We start from the raw sequence: 18,668 nt of genomic DNA, 5'->3' as shown, positions 1-18,668 counted from the left end.
AAAAACGTGGTCAGAACGCTCAATGGTCGCCAAAGCAATTAAATCGTGCCTCAGTGTGAAGGCGTCTGCGTCCGCTGTGCCTCCTTTGAACTACCGAATCTTGATTTTTACCGGGAAAACTGCAAGCGACCTGTGCGTCCCCTGTGCAACCCAAGGCGTCCATTGCCATTTTTGAGTGACCATTGAGCATTTTCTCTGCGTTCTCTGTACCTTCGCCGGCGATCGGTGGCGACCATTCTACGATCTGATACTGGTAGTTGTCACTGTTGTCAGTTGGGAACTGCACATTAGCGATCAATGTGCGTCCTGGCCAGTTTCGTGGTCGCACAAAGGACGCCGGCCGTCCAGTGCAAACCCCCCTTTACACTGGACGGCGTCCTTTCTGCGCCCTTTCTGCGACCATGAAACTGGCGTCGTTGTGGTCGTAGAATAGTTGCGAAATGAATGCTCGATGATCAGCCAGTTGTCGACACGTTAAGTTTTTATTTAAATCTCAAAAGGGGGCTTAAAGGGGGTTTTAGTGGTTAATGTAAACTAACAGCATGGAGAAATATAAAGTGTGGGTGGGGTTTTCTCTTCTGCGTTTGTGTGTGTGTGGGAGAGAAATAGAGGTGGGAAGGTTGGTATATTGTATAATTGTGTACCGTTTTATATGTGAGTTCATACATGTCTGTGTGTGATTTGTGGAGGGAAAGAGCTTAAACAGCTGTTCTATATGGCAATGCATGTATGATGAATCAAGCATGTTTCTGTCTTAGAGTGCAAATACATACATCTTGTTCCTGACATTTCAGAGTAAGGCAAGTTCACAGTAGTGATTTGCCAGTGAATAATCGATGACATTACTTCCACGAGGGATATGCCATTATTAGAAAGACTTCCATTAGTTCCCTGATATCCTGCAAAAACATGGTTAATTGTTCATTTTTGTTATAAAAGCATGGAACCTGACCAGATTGCTTTAAATGCTAACACTAAGCATTCTCAGAAATGGAACCAGTACCAAATGATAGGGGAGACCGGGGCTAGTTGGCCCAGTTAGACACTTTTGGCCTTGTAGAGCCAACTAGGAATGAGTTAGAGTAACAAAACCGGTTTCAAAGTAAGCCCCATGAACTAAGCTACGTATGCAAAGTCATTATTTTTCAAATATAATGCCAGATGGCTCACAATTTGACAAAAAAACGCAGTTGACGTCAGGGGGGGGGGGGGGGGGGGGCAACTTGCCCCGCCACGGGGCAAGTTGGCCCCAGGGTCGGGGCAAGTTGGCCCCCTATACAAAAATGGAGTAAATATCCCACGTAAACGCCTTGTAATACATTTTTATACATTTTTAATTTATTAAATTGACTTTTGAGAGTGTTTGATGAATAAATAGTTCAAATGAGGCAGATTTATTGAGGTTTCCGTACGTCACGTTGTGGGGGGGGGTATAAGTTGCAAGAAGCAGAATATCTATCAATAAAATTTGTTTTATTTTAATAAAGAATTTATTAATAATGGTATAAAGCAGGTATTTAATGAATGAAAACGAATAATAAATTTAAGTTTTAAAAGAAAGTTACATATTCAGTTTTAAACCATTGAGTTTGTTTCAACAATGGTCTCTAGCTGTGTTGCGCGCAAAGGTTTGTGGGTAATATAAGGGTCCAACTTGCCCCGAGTCAAGGGGGCCAACTAGCCCCGGGTGCACACTTTTTATTTTAAAGGATGGCAGCCATTCATGGTGCTAGAATGAGCAACGATGATACGTCTCTGTGAAACTTGAAGCAATGAGCTTCAGTTTGATGCCCTATACATATATTATATTCGATCAATAGCCTATGAAATAGATTTTTAAATCTCTTTAACAAAATTACTTTTAGGTGCAAAAATACTTTATTTCGACTCACCGCTTAAGTTAAACTTTTTAACGTCCGACACTTCCTTAGCATTGTAGGCTACGGTCACTTTACAAGAGTATGTGGCCTATTTTTTTTACCTCGTAGTTACTTTGTCATAAATTGACGGGGGGCCAACTTACCGCGGGGTCCAACTAGCCCCGGTCTCCCCTACCTGGTGATCTGTTTTCCAAGATGGCCTCCAAAACTATATCTGGCCATATTAAATGATTTAGCTCGAACTCAATATTCCACATATGCATTAATAACTGACATAAATGTAACTTGTCAAGATCCATGATGAGGGACGCCATTAAGTCAGTGAACTTTGAAAAAAAAATCAGTATGGTTTAATGTTCATGTTCAGATGGAACCCGATTCCGCATAATTTCAGTCTTATGCATAAAAGTCGTTTTTGGCGTAAAATTGTCCATTTACTAGAAAGAAGCAAAAATTCATCGTTGAGATTGATGGAATACAATAACCAGCTATTATTTAGCTCACCAGAAGCTACAGACCCCATGTCCCTTCTCCCAAGTGTCCACCCGAAGCATATCTAACCAATTAATATTATGGTCAGTTAAGAGCTTTAGCTTTCATTTTCCCAACAGAAACTAAAACTTGACCGGTTTACTTTTAATTTTAACTTTCACCTTTAAAAAATACAAGCATTACTATATTTGGGTGTGGAAGCAGCACCCACTGATCCCCGCTGACATTTGAAGGCCCTTTATCCAAGATGGTTGTGAGCTGCATATCTTGCCACGATAAACAGCCAAATGTAAGGTCAGTATTCCACATAGACGTGGGGCAGAGGAAATTTGTCTGTCATGTTGAAACATCAGTTGGTCTGTATACACGCACTTTGTGGCATATATCCCTGTAGACTGCTTCACTTAAGCATGCGCAGTGTAAGATATTGTCTTACTTAAAAAAAATTTCAGTAAAACACCGTTTTCCTCTGGCTAAACAGTCTGTGATCCCCTTTTCCTAAAACTCGCCATCCAAATCGGCAAAATCCAAGATGACAGCTTTGATATCTAAATACACAAATTACTTGATAAAATTATCTACAACAGTGTTTATGGTATGATCTTTTCACATTCTGTGTCGACAGAATTTCAAGTTCGCATTCTTTGTTTATGAAAATATCCTGATTTTGTCTAAAATTGGAAATATAGTTATAGCCATGAATAAAATTGCATAGACGATTCACAGTAGGATTTATTAATGTTTTATGGCATTTGGTACAATTTGACCTACTTGTACCGGTATGTTCAGGCAGTTAAATTTCAATATTCAGTTTTGAAAAAAAAAAATTGAAAAAAGTAAACAGTAACCATATATTATTTGACCGATGGGCACTGACGTACAATGGCGATATTAAAGTGTGTGCTTCTCTTAATGTATAATGGAACAAAATTTCATAGAAAAAAAAATTAAAAGTAGACTTCTTTAAACAGAATATCATTAATAACACATTTGAGGAATATGTTCGTGTGATACAAGAAGCACGCTCTGATTGGCTGCTGAAATTACAATCTGCACTGCCATTCACTCATTGTTCTCCAAATATTATTAAATATCCAGTTTTTCGTAATACATTTCACAGATTTCTGTTAAACGGAACCAAAACTTTATGCAACACAAGCTTCATATCGTCATTATTATATAGGTAAGTGATAACAAACTAAAATACTTTGAATAGTTGCGAAAATATGGGTTATTAAAGTTGATCTAATGGAAGTTCCTGTTCACTGGACAATTACGCCTAATCTGCTTTTATTACGTAGCTTTTATCGCGCTTTAATAATAGACAGGCTTTTAGTCCATTAGCCGTAACAGCTAAATGAACACAAACTGTAGACCGTAACTCTCCCATTGACTGTCACTTTTACTATATAAAATTCCTTTTTGATAAAGTTGAGCTAAGTGGATATTCACTTTTGTTAAAAAATTATGATAACCAGATATCGCAAGGTTCAATGTAAGATATAGCCGTTGTAAGATTTAGAATAAACAAACGTAGCTGTTTTGGTTGCGCAATACATGGTTTCTAGCATCTGCTTACGAAATTATGAATGCAAGAATATGGTCCAAATTCACAGAGTTATTACTAACCAAATAACTGACAATTTTATTTAAGCGCAAAATGTCTAGTTAAAAAACCTTTGTATCCATAGAAAAATCAAATAGTCATTTTATTTAATGGTTGTGATAATGTAGTAATAATGCGAATGGTCTGTTTGGGTACAAGAGGGATGGTCTGGGCTTTGTCCTCGCCCCTGCTGAACGGAAGACGTCATGACATATTTGGGTGGCACGCCGGTGTAACGTGACAGAGAGTCCCCAACGACAGAGAGTCCGCTTCCTATTCATTTGTACAGGTGAGCCTCGCCCTACATTTTGACCCACTTAGGTCAGACTAAACCTAACCATTATAACTATATGAAGGGCGGACTTTCCGTTTCATGGACCCTCAGTTTCGTTAAACCGGCTCCACTCTGACTGTGCCCAAGGTGGACTTAGCAATGTCAACAAGGCCCCATAGGTAGGCACCCAGTTGGGGTGACTGTTGCCTGTACACAAAGTTTCAAAAACCATTAAATGTTGATTTCACTGACCAACACACGGAATCCCACCTCTTCCAGCATTTAGCAATAAGGGCCCCGACTTAGCTTTTATGATTATTTACGGTACCAACGTTCATATGAAAGAGTATCGGATGATTAGATAGGCCTATACCAGTGAATTGAACATTGTGTTTAAACTGACTGTCATCGTTACTGATTGCTACATACTTTAATGACTGTGTTTAATTGATACACACTTGTATATCATTTGGTCGACACTATAACCGATTCTTATGATGTTCTTTAACCTTGGACTGAAAGGAAAGCATATACATGAAGCAAATCTCCTGAATACTATAATTTTTCGTCTCAGTTTTTCATATGAACAGACGGTCCTGTTATATTCATATTCATAAATAGTGTTGTATTTGCGTCTCTTGGGATACGGTAGCCTGAATGCCAAATAGCGCTCTGTGAGTCGAATTGGAAATGGGGTTAAAGCGATAATAGATAATCGATTTTGCCTGTTTATTTACCCGTGATGACAATAACGTGTGCAATTTGCGTATCGTTCGAGGAAATCAACTCGTCCCTCAAGTCATGAAAACCGCTAGTGGCAAAAATACATTATTTATGCCTAACAATTGCCATGTTTTATTCGCTTGGTTGCCATGTTTTATTCGCTGGTCTTAAAACACAGTGCCTAATGCAATACTTCCCGTTTTCATTTTTCACTGGTGATCCTTCCAGTAAAATGCAAGTATCACGTAAAAGAGGGATGTACATGTACAATTACTCGGTTACTTATTCTGAATACCAAACATAATTTTCTCAATAGAAGTTGCTCTAGTATGAGGTGATATGTACGGTTTATATGGTTCATGGCGTTAAACACCATATACCGTGGCGTCACAGTTAAATTTTGTTTTACTTCATATTGTTTAAGGTAATTTTAAGTATACACCTCCACGAGATTAAGTCTGATACCAGCTTTCATTCCAATACTAGTTAGAGGTACAGTGTATGAAATTGATGAAATATATTATCTCAACCAGCACTGTGTGTTTCGGTTCGCACTGTTAAGGAACATTGTATACAACATTGGTCAAAAAGGTTGTCCCACCCCAGAAACAGAATTGTTACCCATATTGAAGGCTTGTCGCGCCGTCTACAGGAGATAATTGCACTACGCGGTAGACGCACACGCTGTTAGGCACGTGATCTTTAACGAGCACACCCTAATGCTAATTGTGTGTGAATTTGGTGACATTTGATGGCGTCTTTTCAATTTTATAGACATTTCTTTACATCTGTAGAAGTCACAGTGAAACAGTCGATTTAAAGGGGGTACCTCTCATAAATTTTACTAAATGGTATAAAATATGTATATTTTCACCACTATTTTGTATTTTTTAACCATTAATCCATTAGACACGGTATCCGTAATAAAGAACACTATTTCTAACAGTTTACAGCTGTGAGGTGATCATTTGTAAATAAAAGTACATGGAAATGGGGGTGGGACAACCTTTTTGACCAATGTTGTATACTATACAACCATGGGATAGATCCAGAGACCAGTCTGTTCTCTTCCGCTGTAGGTTTCTAACGTATCTTTATTATCGTTCTTTTTAGATAGCGTAATTAGAAGTCGATCTATTTCCCACTGACAATTTTGATATAATTTAAAATAAGGCTCGCTGCTTTGTTGTGAACTTTTTGAAATGGGCGATTCATTCAGATCGATTTTACAGCTTAAATTCTGTGTATATTGGGAAATATATATCACCTTGTTTTCATTTGGACTGTCTTTTAAGAATCAAATCATAGCACCAAATCCTGTTCAGGTCTTTGTGTCCTGATGTCATCATTTCAGGATCAGTACACTATGCAAAAAAAGTTTCTAACTGTGCCCATTTATAAGTGTGTGCGTCTAATTTTGCACGCTGATATTACTTCCTGGAAAAACATCTGATACGGTCAATTTAATAACATTTTAATTTGTTTGAACGTTATTGATAGCATAACATTCCCTATGGACAATCATTAACTCCGCTACACTGCCCTCAAGCCAAAGAATGTAGTATTTTTTATTTGTTTCGGATTTGCATTCACAAAAGACATTTCTGGACAGATTTTACGGTTAACATGGAGGCTTATCCTTCCAGTATGGAAACCAAGCTTGATCAAATTCCATTTACTCCTGATCTCATTTCCATTTACTCCTGCATTGTTTATATTATTTGTATACTAACTCTTACTGCACAGAAAATCCCATTAGGCACTCATTTAAACAAACACTGAGTGACTTAACTTCATAAAACCCATTAGGGAGTCCCACTGGACGGCAATTCCCAGACATCAAGTTCTTCTCTTGTGTTTGCCGCCGACACACTGCTCGTACCAGCTAATTACTTTACATATTATTTCCAATCCACAAATATTTTAAGGTTTCGCCGTGGGCGACCTCAAGCTGCCGGTAGCATATTTGTATTTCTTACTGTTAGTATTATCACTATGTAGTAAGATTGTCAGAAAGTTTTCATTTATGATAGATCCTGGAATTTGATTTACCTGTTGACTGTTTCGTCTATTCACTCCTTCATCTCATGCAAAACCCTCACCTGAACAGGTAATTCAGTTGTGACCAAATCTGTCAGAGTGAACAGATGAAACAGTCAACAGGTAAATCAAATTTCAGGATCTATCATAAATGAAAACTTTCTGACTATCAAAACTAAGTTCCATTGAAACTATGTTTACATTCACAGTAGTAAGATTATTGAAATATTTTGTCTTATTATTTTTATTTAATTGTTGCTGTCTACAATTTATTTCGGTTCTGATCAACATGTGAAGAGGTATCATTTTCACAAACATTCATGTAGTGATCGGCGTACATCGTCGCTGTACTAATGTATCTCATGGATATTATCTGTGACATGGCGTGCATGCAAGTGTTGAACGGAAATGGGGAAATGTACTGAAGCTGACTCTAGGAAGAAGACACATTTTAACTGGTGATATAAAGTTAATTGAGACAACTTTGTTGGGTTAAAGTGGTGAGGGTACGAAATGCGTGTATTTAAGTTGAAAACCGCTAAAATACCGACGGGTTACCATTATGATTTTGCCTCAGAGAACTTGAGGTCCTGAGCTTGAGAGCATTTAGAAGTTAAGTTTGTTTTCCCAGTATTTTGTCCAGCAAAAATAGAGTACAATTATCGGTGCATTTCTCTATTGCCACACTGTATTGCCTCTAGTGCAGTAAACATAATCATAACAGCAAATATCTATATAATAAGCCAAACAATACAGCACGTACAACCCTGAGATTAACACTTAAATCATGTTAAGATATAATATCACCCATTTCTTTTCTTTGAGGTAGCTGAGTCTCTGTCACTTTTTTTTGTTATTAGCGGAATATTCACGCTAGACGTAATGCAGATCTGTCTTAATAATGTTTGTGTTTTATTAAAACACAAGGTTCACTTAACTAATTAGTTTTAATACAATTGAACCAAGGATAAGTCGTGGTAGTCGACCATACACTGTCAAATGACGTCACTGAAACAATCCACCTCTCCATCTGAACCCGGCAACTGGGTCGAAGCTAGCTACGAGAGTTATTTGCACTCCGATATACTAATGTCTCTTAAAACGCCTTCTGGGAATCAGGCTACAGGTGCAAATAACTCGGAGTTTGGCTGGCAATGGACTGCTTTGACGGGAATATCACAGATGGATCTTTATATATTGACTGGTGTTGACAGTTGAAGCGATGAGGTTCTCTCTTTACCTTTATAGTTAAAAGAAGCGTCTTTGAAACAGATAAGCTTACAAGTATAGGTAAAGAAAGAGAGCAAAAGCATAGATAAACAGACCTGAACAGCAACAGAATCACTTAAAATGATAAGACATTCGGTATAAATATAAATCTACCAGCTAAAAACCATACTAACCAGAAAGGCCAACAATCAAGCAACAATGATCTCGGTAATAGCATATAAAAACGCTGTGCTACGGTTACAAAATGCAAGTGAGTACGATACAATGACAATTTTCTGCAATCAACTTACGCTGTTTTTACCCAGGGCTCACACAATCAGGCAGCTAAGTGGTGCTGACCACCTAAATAAAGACATATTCTTGATAATTCGAGTCAATATTCCTGCAAGAATGCACTTTTAATTCCCTTCTTCTACCACACTGGGCACAGTATAAAGAGGACTAGCGATGGTTGTTTTATCATTGTTCAAGCACGCTAACAAGTGGTACTGTTCAGTCCTCTGGGAAGTAATGCAAATCTTAAAGAGAATAGCGCATACGTCCAGCAATGTAAAAAAGACGGAACCAAAATAGCACACTTCCAGGCCGTCTGCATCACAGATAACTCCACCAAATATAGATAGTATGGAAAGATGGCACAATGCAAGGGAGTTGAAAGAATACTGGATTATGCTAGAGTACTAAACAAATTTAATACTAGAACGCTACAATTATACTACTTGTGAAATAATCTAGTAGCTTCATCCACATTGCAATTGGTCAGATCCCTCTCACTGCCGGGGTGTTATTTGCGGTTCGTTCTGAGGTCAATGTGAGCAATACATTAGGCAGTGGTCTCGTGTTAACCCACTGCCAGTCGGCCCCAGGGGGAGGTGTCCTGGGCCTCAGGTAGGTTACGTACCGGAGATAAACGCAGCTGTATAGCGCTGTTCTTTTATCCATTTTGTTTCACTGTGGCTGGATGGTAGCGCAGCGTACAACTGCAGCCAACTATGGAATGTCCATAATTCAAACCATGTCAATTAACTATTTTGAAAGGAACTTAATTTCATACTGAATTTTGTTTAGTAAGTACAGTGTTCTCCGCAAGAAGTTATGCAATTGTGTGTTCATAAGAAATCATGTAATTTTTATTTACGCTTGTATAATCACTATATAATTTCATTGGATTTTTTTTAGAAAAGTAGGTCTTGTCGAGCATATTATACTACCTGTCACTTATAATAAAAACACCCATTTGGTCGCCTTATTAACATATTACAAACAAGTGCCTGTTAAAAACCTTAAGTCTACAGATCAAAGAGCGGATTCTCAACGAATTAAGCCAGGCTTTACAAAGCCGGTGACCTAAAAATGGCGGACGTACATGAAAGAAAAACCGCCTAATCTTTTAATAGTCTCTCCGCCTCCCCACACGTCGTCCCTGCTGGGTACAGTAATTAAATCGCGTCTCCGTTCGCCATGCGGAAGCTACCTGAGAAATATTAAGTGCGCATGCTCATCAGTTAAACTCGTGGTGAAGAAAGCATGGCGGCTGATGGCGATCGAAGGAAAAAAGCTCTTCTGTTCTATTATCTTTGAAAACAGAGACGAAAAAGGAATAATTTGGCCCGTAGAGCAGCAATGAATCGACTATCTACGGAGATAATATCACCAGAGATATTCACGGAAATATTAATGTTCGGAGCCGAGATTTAATTACTGTACCCCGCAGGGACGACGTGTGGGGAGGCGTGTGAGAGGCGGAGAGACTATTAAAAGATTAGGCGGTTTTTCTTTCATGTACGTCCGCCATTTTTAGGTCACCGGCTTTGTAAAGCCTGGCTTAATTCGTTGAGAATCCGCTCAAACATTAACGTTTAACTTTACCACCTGTTGATAGAGGGCAGTCCAATCGATCCCTCCACACCAACCGTTAGGTGGCAGATCAATGAATCCCAAACCATAATCATGTTCATCAATAGAGAATTGTCATTTAAAACATATGGACCTTATGCCAATCCAACAGGCGTATACGTATTTATGGCAAATGTGATAAAGAGCTCCGATGTCGTGTAAATGGGAAATGGAAAATCAATACCCGTATAAATTGCCATCGGATCTTTGGTGTTTGGAAACCTTAATGCAATCAGGGTGTACTCGCTATTTACCAGTAAAGAACCAATGCTAATGCTAAGCCATTAGAATAATGATCCGCAAATGAGATAATTTAAATAAGCACGGTATTGTCTGTTTGTTTGATCCTATTACGATATCCAACTTCGTAAGGAAAGAAAGATAGAAACGGTAATAAGTCATTTAATGTATACTTGTTCGATACAGACGTGGAGTGAAACCATTATTATCATCCCGATGACTATGCAGCTTTAATTAGAGTGGTACCTTATGTGTATATACTAACTCTATATAGAACAATATTGATAATATCAAGCAGTTCCTGTATTGAAACAAATAGAATCAAAACAAATTTAAAATATTTTATTAAACATTAACAATTGCCCCCAATACTACTACAAGTATATTATACTATTATAATACTCTTAGTTTAATATATACTTTCACAAAGACAGGTGAGCCCTCTAAAACGCACTATTTTACCGTAATTGTGTTACAACTGTCAGTTGTTTAAAGTATAAAAATTCAATATGAGTCACTGGCCTCAGGAGAGATGGAACTGACCAGAGGAAATTATGTCACGCTATAGCTATTCGGAGAATTTGACTTCAAAGTTAGATCTGATTAGTGGAAAAGTAAGCAATTATTTCGTTTTTATTTCCCATCATCAATAAATCATATTATCTTGCCTGAATGCAGTTTGACTAAGGCTAGTATAGTTTCCTGAGTTCTGGTAGTGAGAATGATCAAAAGGTTGGAAAGTTTAAGGTGCAGACCGTCAAATGCTGATATTTTATTCGTATTTTATTACTAACCCGATCACCACTATACGAAATGATTTGATTGCAGAAATGTTGCAGGTAAAGAATTTTATTGTTTCTATATATCGTATCTGACATAAAGATAATAAAGATATTTTATGAGGTCATATTATGTAACGTGCTGTCGTCCAAGAGTACTTGAGTAACATGGCGACTTCTTTTTACAACACTGATGTAAAGCAATTCACTCTGCAATTCTAGTAAACAATGTTTGTATCTATCGCGTCAGTTATGCTTATAGTAAGTGAGATATAAAGAGAGCGCTCGAGAGGAAGGGGAGGCTAGCTATGGAGTTCGGAGAGTTAAGAGTTGGAGACTTCACGTAAAACATGAAGTTTCCGAGCGTCGACAAATACACTGTTTAAATGAGCATTATGTGGACTTTTTTTTTTTTTTTTTGACGTAATACGTAAATCTGACACAAACCGTGGAATCTTGGATTACGTTATGCGCTGAGCAAAGAGAAAACGTGATGTCCTATTTCGGGCCAGGCTTGAATAAAGCGTACTAAATCAAAATATGTTGAGGACATACATTCCATAAAAAAAGGTTTATTACATACAAGAGACGCAGTTGGAGAGCGCAGACCTCTGCCAAGGCAAGACAGTTCTCATAATTATTAATTGATTATTAATCACATCATAGAGTCAAGTTATTTGATTGATGTACGCTGTTATCAATTTTGCTACATGTTGTTTGACCTATATTGCAGTGGTCGGCAGTTAGCATAATATGGAATGGATTACGCACGTTGCATCAGCCTCGAAAGAGTATTAGATATTCATGAGAAGCCATAAGGTATAAATTTGCTGCAGCAATTATTAGAGCATTCAAAAAGCGTCGCCCATGCAACTGCATTTGCATACGTGCAGAATAGAGTACTCAGCATTGATTAGGTCATATACCTGTCAATTAATATGATACAAAAGGAAAGAATATTCAGTAGATTTCAAGTGACGGAATATACCCAGGTATTGATCACTTCCACGCTGTGGTCGTCTATTATAATGTTGATTCGCTGCCCAAACTGTGAATTCTTCCAACATGACACCTTGCTTGACACATATACAATCAGGCAATCATGAAGTCCTTCATATCCAGAGAAAATACCCTTTTGTTGCTTATATTGGCGTAACACTAACGGTAAAACTGCACGCGGGCACATCTACATGTACATGTAACACGTTAAGAAACACAGCTCTCAGACTTCTAGGAGCTGGGTTGAAAAAGAATTATTCCATGGAAAGCTGACAAATGCTATTATCAGAACATTCTTATACTGTTGGCGATGTGGACTGGAAGTGACAAATTACTAAGCAAAGCTGTAGTGACGGTAGATTGCTTTTCTGAAATATTAATGAAGAAAGGATGCACAGACGAGAGAGAAAAATGACTGAGGCGAGACAAATTAGCTTCCTTTATGAGAATGGATGAAATCAGGTGGTGTTTACACTAGGTCACTGCTAACCAGTCAGCCAGAAGCAAGGTCTCAAAAGTTCTCTCTTTAAGGCGGGAAAAGATAAAAATTATTGAAAAACTTGGAGGCAAATCATATTGCTCAGTGTTGACTAAGAATTAACTCAGTCTGTATTGCAACCCGTATGAAACATTATTTAAAAAAACTGATAAGTGTTACATATAGTGTTACATAGTATGGATTTGTGAAAAGTCTATTTTTGGGAGAATGTACCAGCCTAGTTTTAGATTTAATAGAAAGGACAGAAAATGGATTAATTCCGGAATTACCACTAATACTACTACTATAAGAAACAAAACGATTTTTTCATTAATGAGCTTCATATATTATATATATAACATAAATATGGTAAGATAAACACGCTGCAAATTGAAAAGAAACAAGATTAGACTGTAAAAGGCGCGTTCAGACAAAAAACATTTCGGTCGTTTTACCGTATAAGCGCAAGAAAACATGAGCTTCTGATACTATATTTATAAAATTGGGTCTGCAATCGTCGCTTTTTATAGAAAGACAATGTATAGTTTTATATACATACTAGTATAGTCCGGGCCCCCTCCACATGTTAAGTACAGGTTAGATACAGTCGGAGTTTATAATTCTTAGAGCGCTATGTCAGCGAGCACGAAAATACCCAAGATATGTCTAGCAGTATATTTTGAAAGGAAATCCACTCATTCACTTTATGCAGTGCGCCTCTCGTCAAAGTTTTTCTTTTCATGCGCGTTTCGTTATAAAAGTAAAATATCTGCTGTTTTCTAGTTTATTTACACATTGCCATACAAAATGAAGCACTTAACCGATATCAATCTATATTTTTAAAAACACTTTTATAGATTTTCAATCTTGTTTTAGTGAAGAGCACATAGGTGTTATTTTTACACACAAGTATAATGTAAATCCTTAAAGGAGTACGGGACGTTAGCCACTGGTTTGTGGCAATTGGTTGGTAGTTTTAGAGTCGTACTACTAATGTGTTTTAGAGTCGTACTACTAATGTGTTTTAGAGTCGTACTACTAATGTGTTTTAGAGTCGTACTACTAATGTGCAGTTATTGTTAAAGGCCTCCAATATGCATTAGACCTTTGTATAGTCAACAATTTCAATAATCGGTTTCCTCTTAATCGCCAAAGTATATAGATCCCAACTATTGAGAAATATACCTGCTCTAAAATTCTGAAATAGTGAAATTTACCAGTCTCCAACTTCAATACGAGAGTGTTTCGAAAATTAGAAAGGTGTACCTCAAAATCTATTTTGCATATCTTAATTTTGTTATCGGTTTGGATAAGGTTTGTCTTGATGAGTAAGGGAAACTGCTGGATGCTGCAGCCAAATGCCTTTTGTATGGAAAGGTACCACGTAAATTTTTAAGTTAGTCTGATAGAACAAATGGTAATTTCAGCGTCTTCTTCAGCTAATTTTTTCCATTATCCGTCTGACTATTTACTTTTGATTACATTGTAGTATTTGTAGTGTTTGGAGGCCCACTCGTCCAAACGATCAGTGGGTTGAAATATCAGAGGTGCAGGTTGTTAATACTGTTTTGATATTTTGTCTTCAGCCAAGGCTCACGCTGGTTTGTTTGTAAACTGTACGTGGATAGAGGACGGCCATGGCCACGACGACTGCGAACCCAGCACGGCACACCCGCTCAGAGGTGAGTTCATATAAACTGAAAGAAATGAAACGTTGAATACATTCAATTAATAACTACTTCATCATAACGCACTCCCATCCAGAGAAGTCGCATCCCACAGACTTTTGTTCTAAGGCTTCCTTCACATAGAGGCTTCTACCTTCGTGACTCTCCATTACACCCAAAACTATAGCTGGGACGCTCAATTGTCCCCAAAGTTAGAAAATCCTGTCTCTGTGTAAATGCTCCTCCTATTTTTTTCGTAATATAAACGTTGATGATTTGTCCTTTAATACTTCGCTCTGAGCAGACAATACTGTTGACGAAATGGAAAGACTGAAATATCAATAAAATATATATATCGGTAATTTTTTTAGCAACTCGGACATTAGGTGAAGCTACATCTTGTGTCTTATTAAGTCTCAGCGGACAAGGTTAAGTTAATTAAAAGCTTATTACCTGTGCAATATTTCATGGGCACTATTGGGACGAAGAAAAACAATGCACTGCACATGTATGTAGTTACTCGGTTCACCTATAATTTTAATTTTACTGTGTGTGGGAGCTCAACCTCCTAGAATATGCAGAAAATGACAGATCTAGGTCACTGACGAGTGAGTTGCCGAAATTGCATCATGTGAAACGCCATATTCCAAGTTTGGAAAGCTGTGTTATACGAAGTTAGAGAATTTTGGACAGAAACCACATAGACGTGTGTGTGTGTGTGTGTGTTATTTATTCTTTGATTTTTCTTTGAAAAAAACAATGTAAAAATATACATGTATGCCTATTCATAGAATCATATTTTCTTTGTAAAACAATCAGAAGAGGACAAATTAGGATATGCAAAGTACATGCGCATCTATGTATGTATGTACCTTTTTGAGATGATTTTAAGGACTTGAAACGCACAAGTAATAAAAGGCGAGAGATTTGGCAAGCAGGGCTACAAAAATCTATTTAACTGCCACCACCAAGAATGGCGAGGACCCCCCCCCCCCCCCCCCTCATATCGCCTCCATTGCAAGGACGGGGGTCTCGTCACGCGACGTCAAGTAGAGGAAGGCCTAAGAAACAAAAGGAAAGTAACTGCATAGAAAATTGTTACTGCACGGTGCACAGAAAAGACAAAGATGGAGATCGAAGAAGAAGTGTGCTCTACATTTACATGGCATATTGTAATATACACTGTCCATTCATTTGTCCATTTGAGATCTGTTCCATTTTCGAATAGTAACATAGGCACTGCTTTAGGTGTGACAGGTTGTACGCCATATTTAAAATCCAGTTGTGTTTATGAAAAGTAGATCTCAGCTAATACAATATGTTCGATGAATAGTACAAATGCTGACTTCGTTTACAGTGCAGTGAACCAGCTATAGGATATATATATATACTTCCCCACGTGATGAGGATTTAACACGTTGACTAACCGATGACAAAAGGCCAGAATATGTTACACACCAGCCGCACCGGCTTCTTGTCCTAGGGGCGGTTGATGAAAATGGGGAGGAGAGTACCCCCATTTACTGTACATGGGCAAACGTTGTAGTACATTATATTGGTGTTACATGTGTATAAAGCGCTGGAGGTCTATAAACGTTACAAAATAAATCTATTGGTGAAAAAACAATCTGAGTATCTGAGTTCAAAATATTAACCACTGTAGAAACGAAACGGACCGCTGTAAAGAGAAACACTAATCGTAGCTTTCCCAGACAGCATCGACCTTTTACATTTACAAATAATAGCAATATACTTCATTCCTCCTCCCTAAATAATTCGCCTATGCAATCTAGATCCAATCCGTCACTGCCGACGCATCCCAATGGCTCAAACTATTGATTTCATCAGAATTATTGATGCTGCTTAACTACACAGAATGTTTTATAATTGAGAATGCATGTCGACGCCACAGGCAGCTCTGGTGGCGATATGAGTACACTTATGAACATTTCTCATAGGACGTCCTATAGGACTCTTTGGAACTCGATGGGAATCTTAAAGTGTTCTTTGGAACTCTATGGTAATTTTTTCGGGCGTCCTATAGGGTTCCTATGTAGGACATATGCCCTATGAGACCCTATAGGATTTTGGGACAGTTTCATAAAGAGTTCTCACGACGTCCTAGATGACCCTTTGGGATTATGGGCCAATTTCCTATCCGGACTTTATAGAAAATTTTCCTAGGGGTAGCTTAAATCTGTGACTATTTGCGGCAAAAATATAGATAGACAGGGGCCATTCAGAATAGATTATCCAAATACTAACTAATCCGCCGAATAAATATGGCACTTCAAAAGCGATGCAGTTAATTCTGGACATGATGGTCTCCACGCCTCCACATGTGCCGTGGCTGCAGGAGCCTAGCAATTAAACCTCGGAGCCGAGATTTAATCTGTTTATTTAATGGATGGATGGTCTCCCGTGTGGAGGATGGGAGACCATCGGGAATCAGCGGCATCGCTTTTGAAGTGTGGTCGGCCATATTTAGTCAGCGGACCAGTTAGTACTCAGATCATCTATTCTGAATGGCCCCATAGATAGCTTTATTACACATAAACGCACATGCAAATACACATTTACACAAAAATTACAGCAATACCACAACTCGTACTTTAACAAAATTGTGATATTATAACAACTTAAATTCCATATTTCACGAAGTTCTCGAAAATGACTAGGATGGATTAGTTGCTTATCAGGGAGTGGGTTTAGGAGGGGGAGGTATACGCAGTAGTCGCTTCGGTGTATCTAGTCGACTTTACTTTTTTCACACCCTAAAATCTAATTTTTCTATAATCTTATAATCTTTCTTTGACCTGGTACACGTTGTAACTTTTATCTTCAAAGATAAATAGGACGAAATTAGCTTAGCGCAGAATGAAAGCAATAGAAAGTATTAATCAACATAGAAATCTTCTTATTCAGTAGACCAGGGAACACCGGGGTTAGTTGGACCCCGGGGTAAGTTGGTAAATCGAACTGAAGCTCATTGTTTCAAGTTTTACAGAGATGTATTATCGGTGCTCATTCTAGCACCATAAATGGTATTCTAGCACCATAATGTGCACCCGGGGCTAGTTGCCCCCCTTGACTCGGGGCAAGTTGGACCCTCATATTACCCACAAACCTTTGCGCGCAACAGAGCTAGAGACCATTGTTGAAACAAACTCAATGGTTTAAAACTGAATTTGTTACTTTCTTTTAAAACTAAAATTTATTATTCGTTTTCATTCATTAAAAACCTGCTTTATACCATTATTAATTTATTCTTAATTAAAACAAAACAAATTTTATTGATAGATATTTTGATTCTTGCAACACATAGGGGAGACCGGGGCTAGTTGGACCCCGGGGTAAGTTGGCCCCCCGTCAATTTATGAAAAAGTAACTACGAGGTAAAAAAATTGGCCACATACTCTTGCAAAGTGACCGTAGCCTACAATGCTAAGGAAGTGTCGGACGTTAAAAAGTTTTACTTAAGCGGTGAGTCGAAATAAACGATTTTTGCACCTGAAAGTAATTTTGTTAAAGAGATTTAAAAATCTATTTTCATAGGCTTTTGATCGAATATAAGATATGTATAGGGCATCAAACTGAAGCTCATTGTTTCAAGTTTCACATAGATGTATCATCGTTGCTCATTCTAGCACCATAAATGGCTACCATCCTTTAAAATAAATAATGTGCACCCGGGGCTAGTTGGCCCCCTTGACTCGGGGCAAGTTGGACCCTCATATTACCTACAAACCTTTGCGCGCAACGCTGTTTGAAATAAACAAGTTGGTGAAATTGACAAAGCTTGCCGGTGTCTATTACCGTCTGATTGATTTTTAAAATTTTCTCTCTGGTGTCTTTTTGAAAATTTATATTAGAAATATTCTGTTTATTGTAAGTATTAAAAAGCAAATCCATTGGACTTTCCGTAGAAAAACATTTATTTTGCCTTAATTCATTGTAAGGGGATTCCCTTTGTATTTATAGTGTTATATGTGGCCCCAAGGGGATTTTCCACCCCTCCCTAGCTAGAGACCATTATTGAAACAAACTCAATGGTTTACAACTGAATTTGTTACTTTCTTTTAAAAAGAAAATTTATTATTCGTTTTCATTCATTAAAAACCTTCTTTATGCCATTATTTATTTATTCTTAATTAAGACAAAATACATTTTATTGATAGATATTTTGGTTCTTGCAACACATACCCCCCCCCCCCCAACAACGTGACGTACGGAAACCTCAATAAATCTGCCTCATTTGAACTGTTTATTCATCAAAGACTCTCAAAAATCAATTAAATAAATTAAAAATTTATAAAAATGTATTTCAAGGGGTTTACATGGGATATATACTTCATTTTCGTATA

General features: G+C 37.8%; 1 protein-coding gene across 3 annotated transcripts in view; it reads left to right on the top strand.

Annotated features, from left to right (window-relative positions):
* Positions 1-18,668, top strand: part of LOC106174080 (uncharacterized) — an 83,481-nt gene that overhangs the window by 31,449 nt on the left and 33,364 nt on the right. For 2 of the 3 annotated variants that reach the window (XM_086995451.1, XM_013555472.3), the window contains exon 2: positions 14,224-14,319. In XM_086995451.1, coding sequence (XP_086851577.1) covers positions 14,224-14,319 — 96 coding nt within the window. Of the gene's footprint in view, positions 1-14,223; positions 14,320-15,123; positions 16,203-18,668 lie in introns of those variants that run through there. The other variant, XM_086995452.1, reaches the window with a different exon arrangement.

This window comes from Lingula anatina, chromosome 9 (assembly GCF_051362555.1).
Source record: "Lingula anatina isolate TDL-2025a chromosome 9, LinAna3.0, whole genome shotgun sequence".
NCBI classification, from domain to species: Eukaryota; Metazoa; Brachiopoda; class Lingulata; order Lingulida; family Lingulidae; genus Lingula; species Lingula anatina.
Note: the sequence above shows the minus strand (reverse complement) of the source record. Positions and strands in the feature narration are given on the sequence as shown.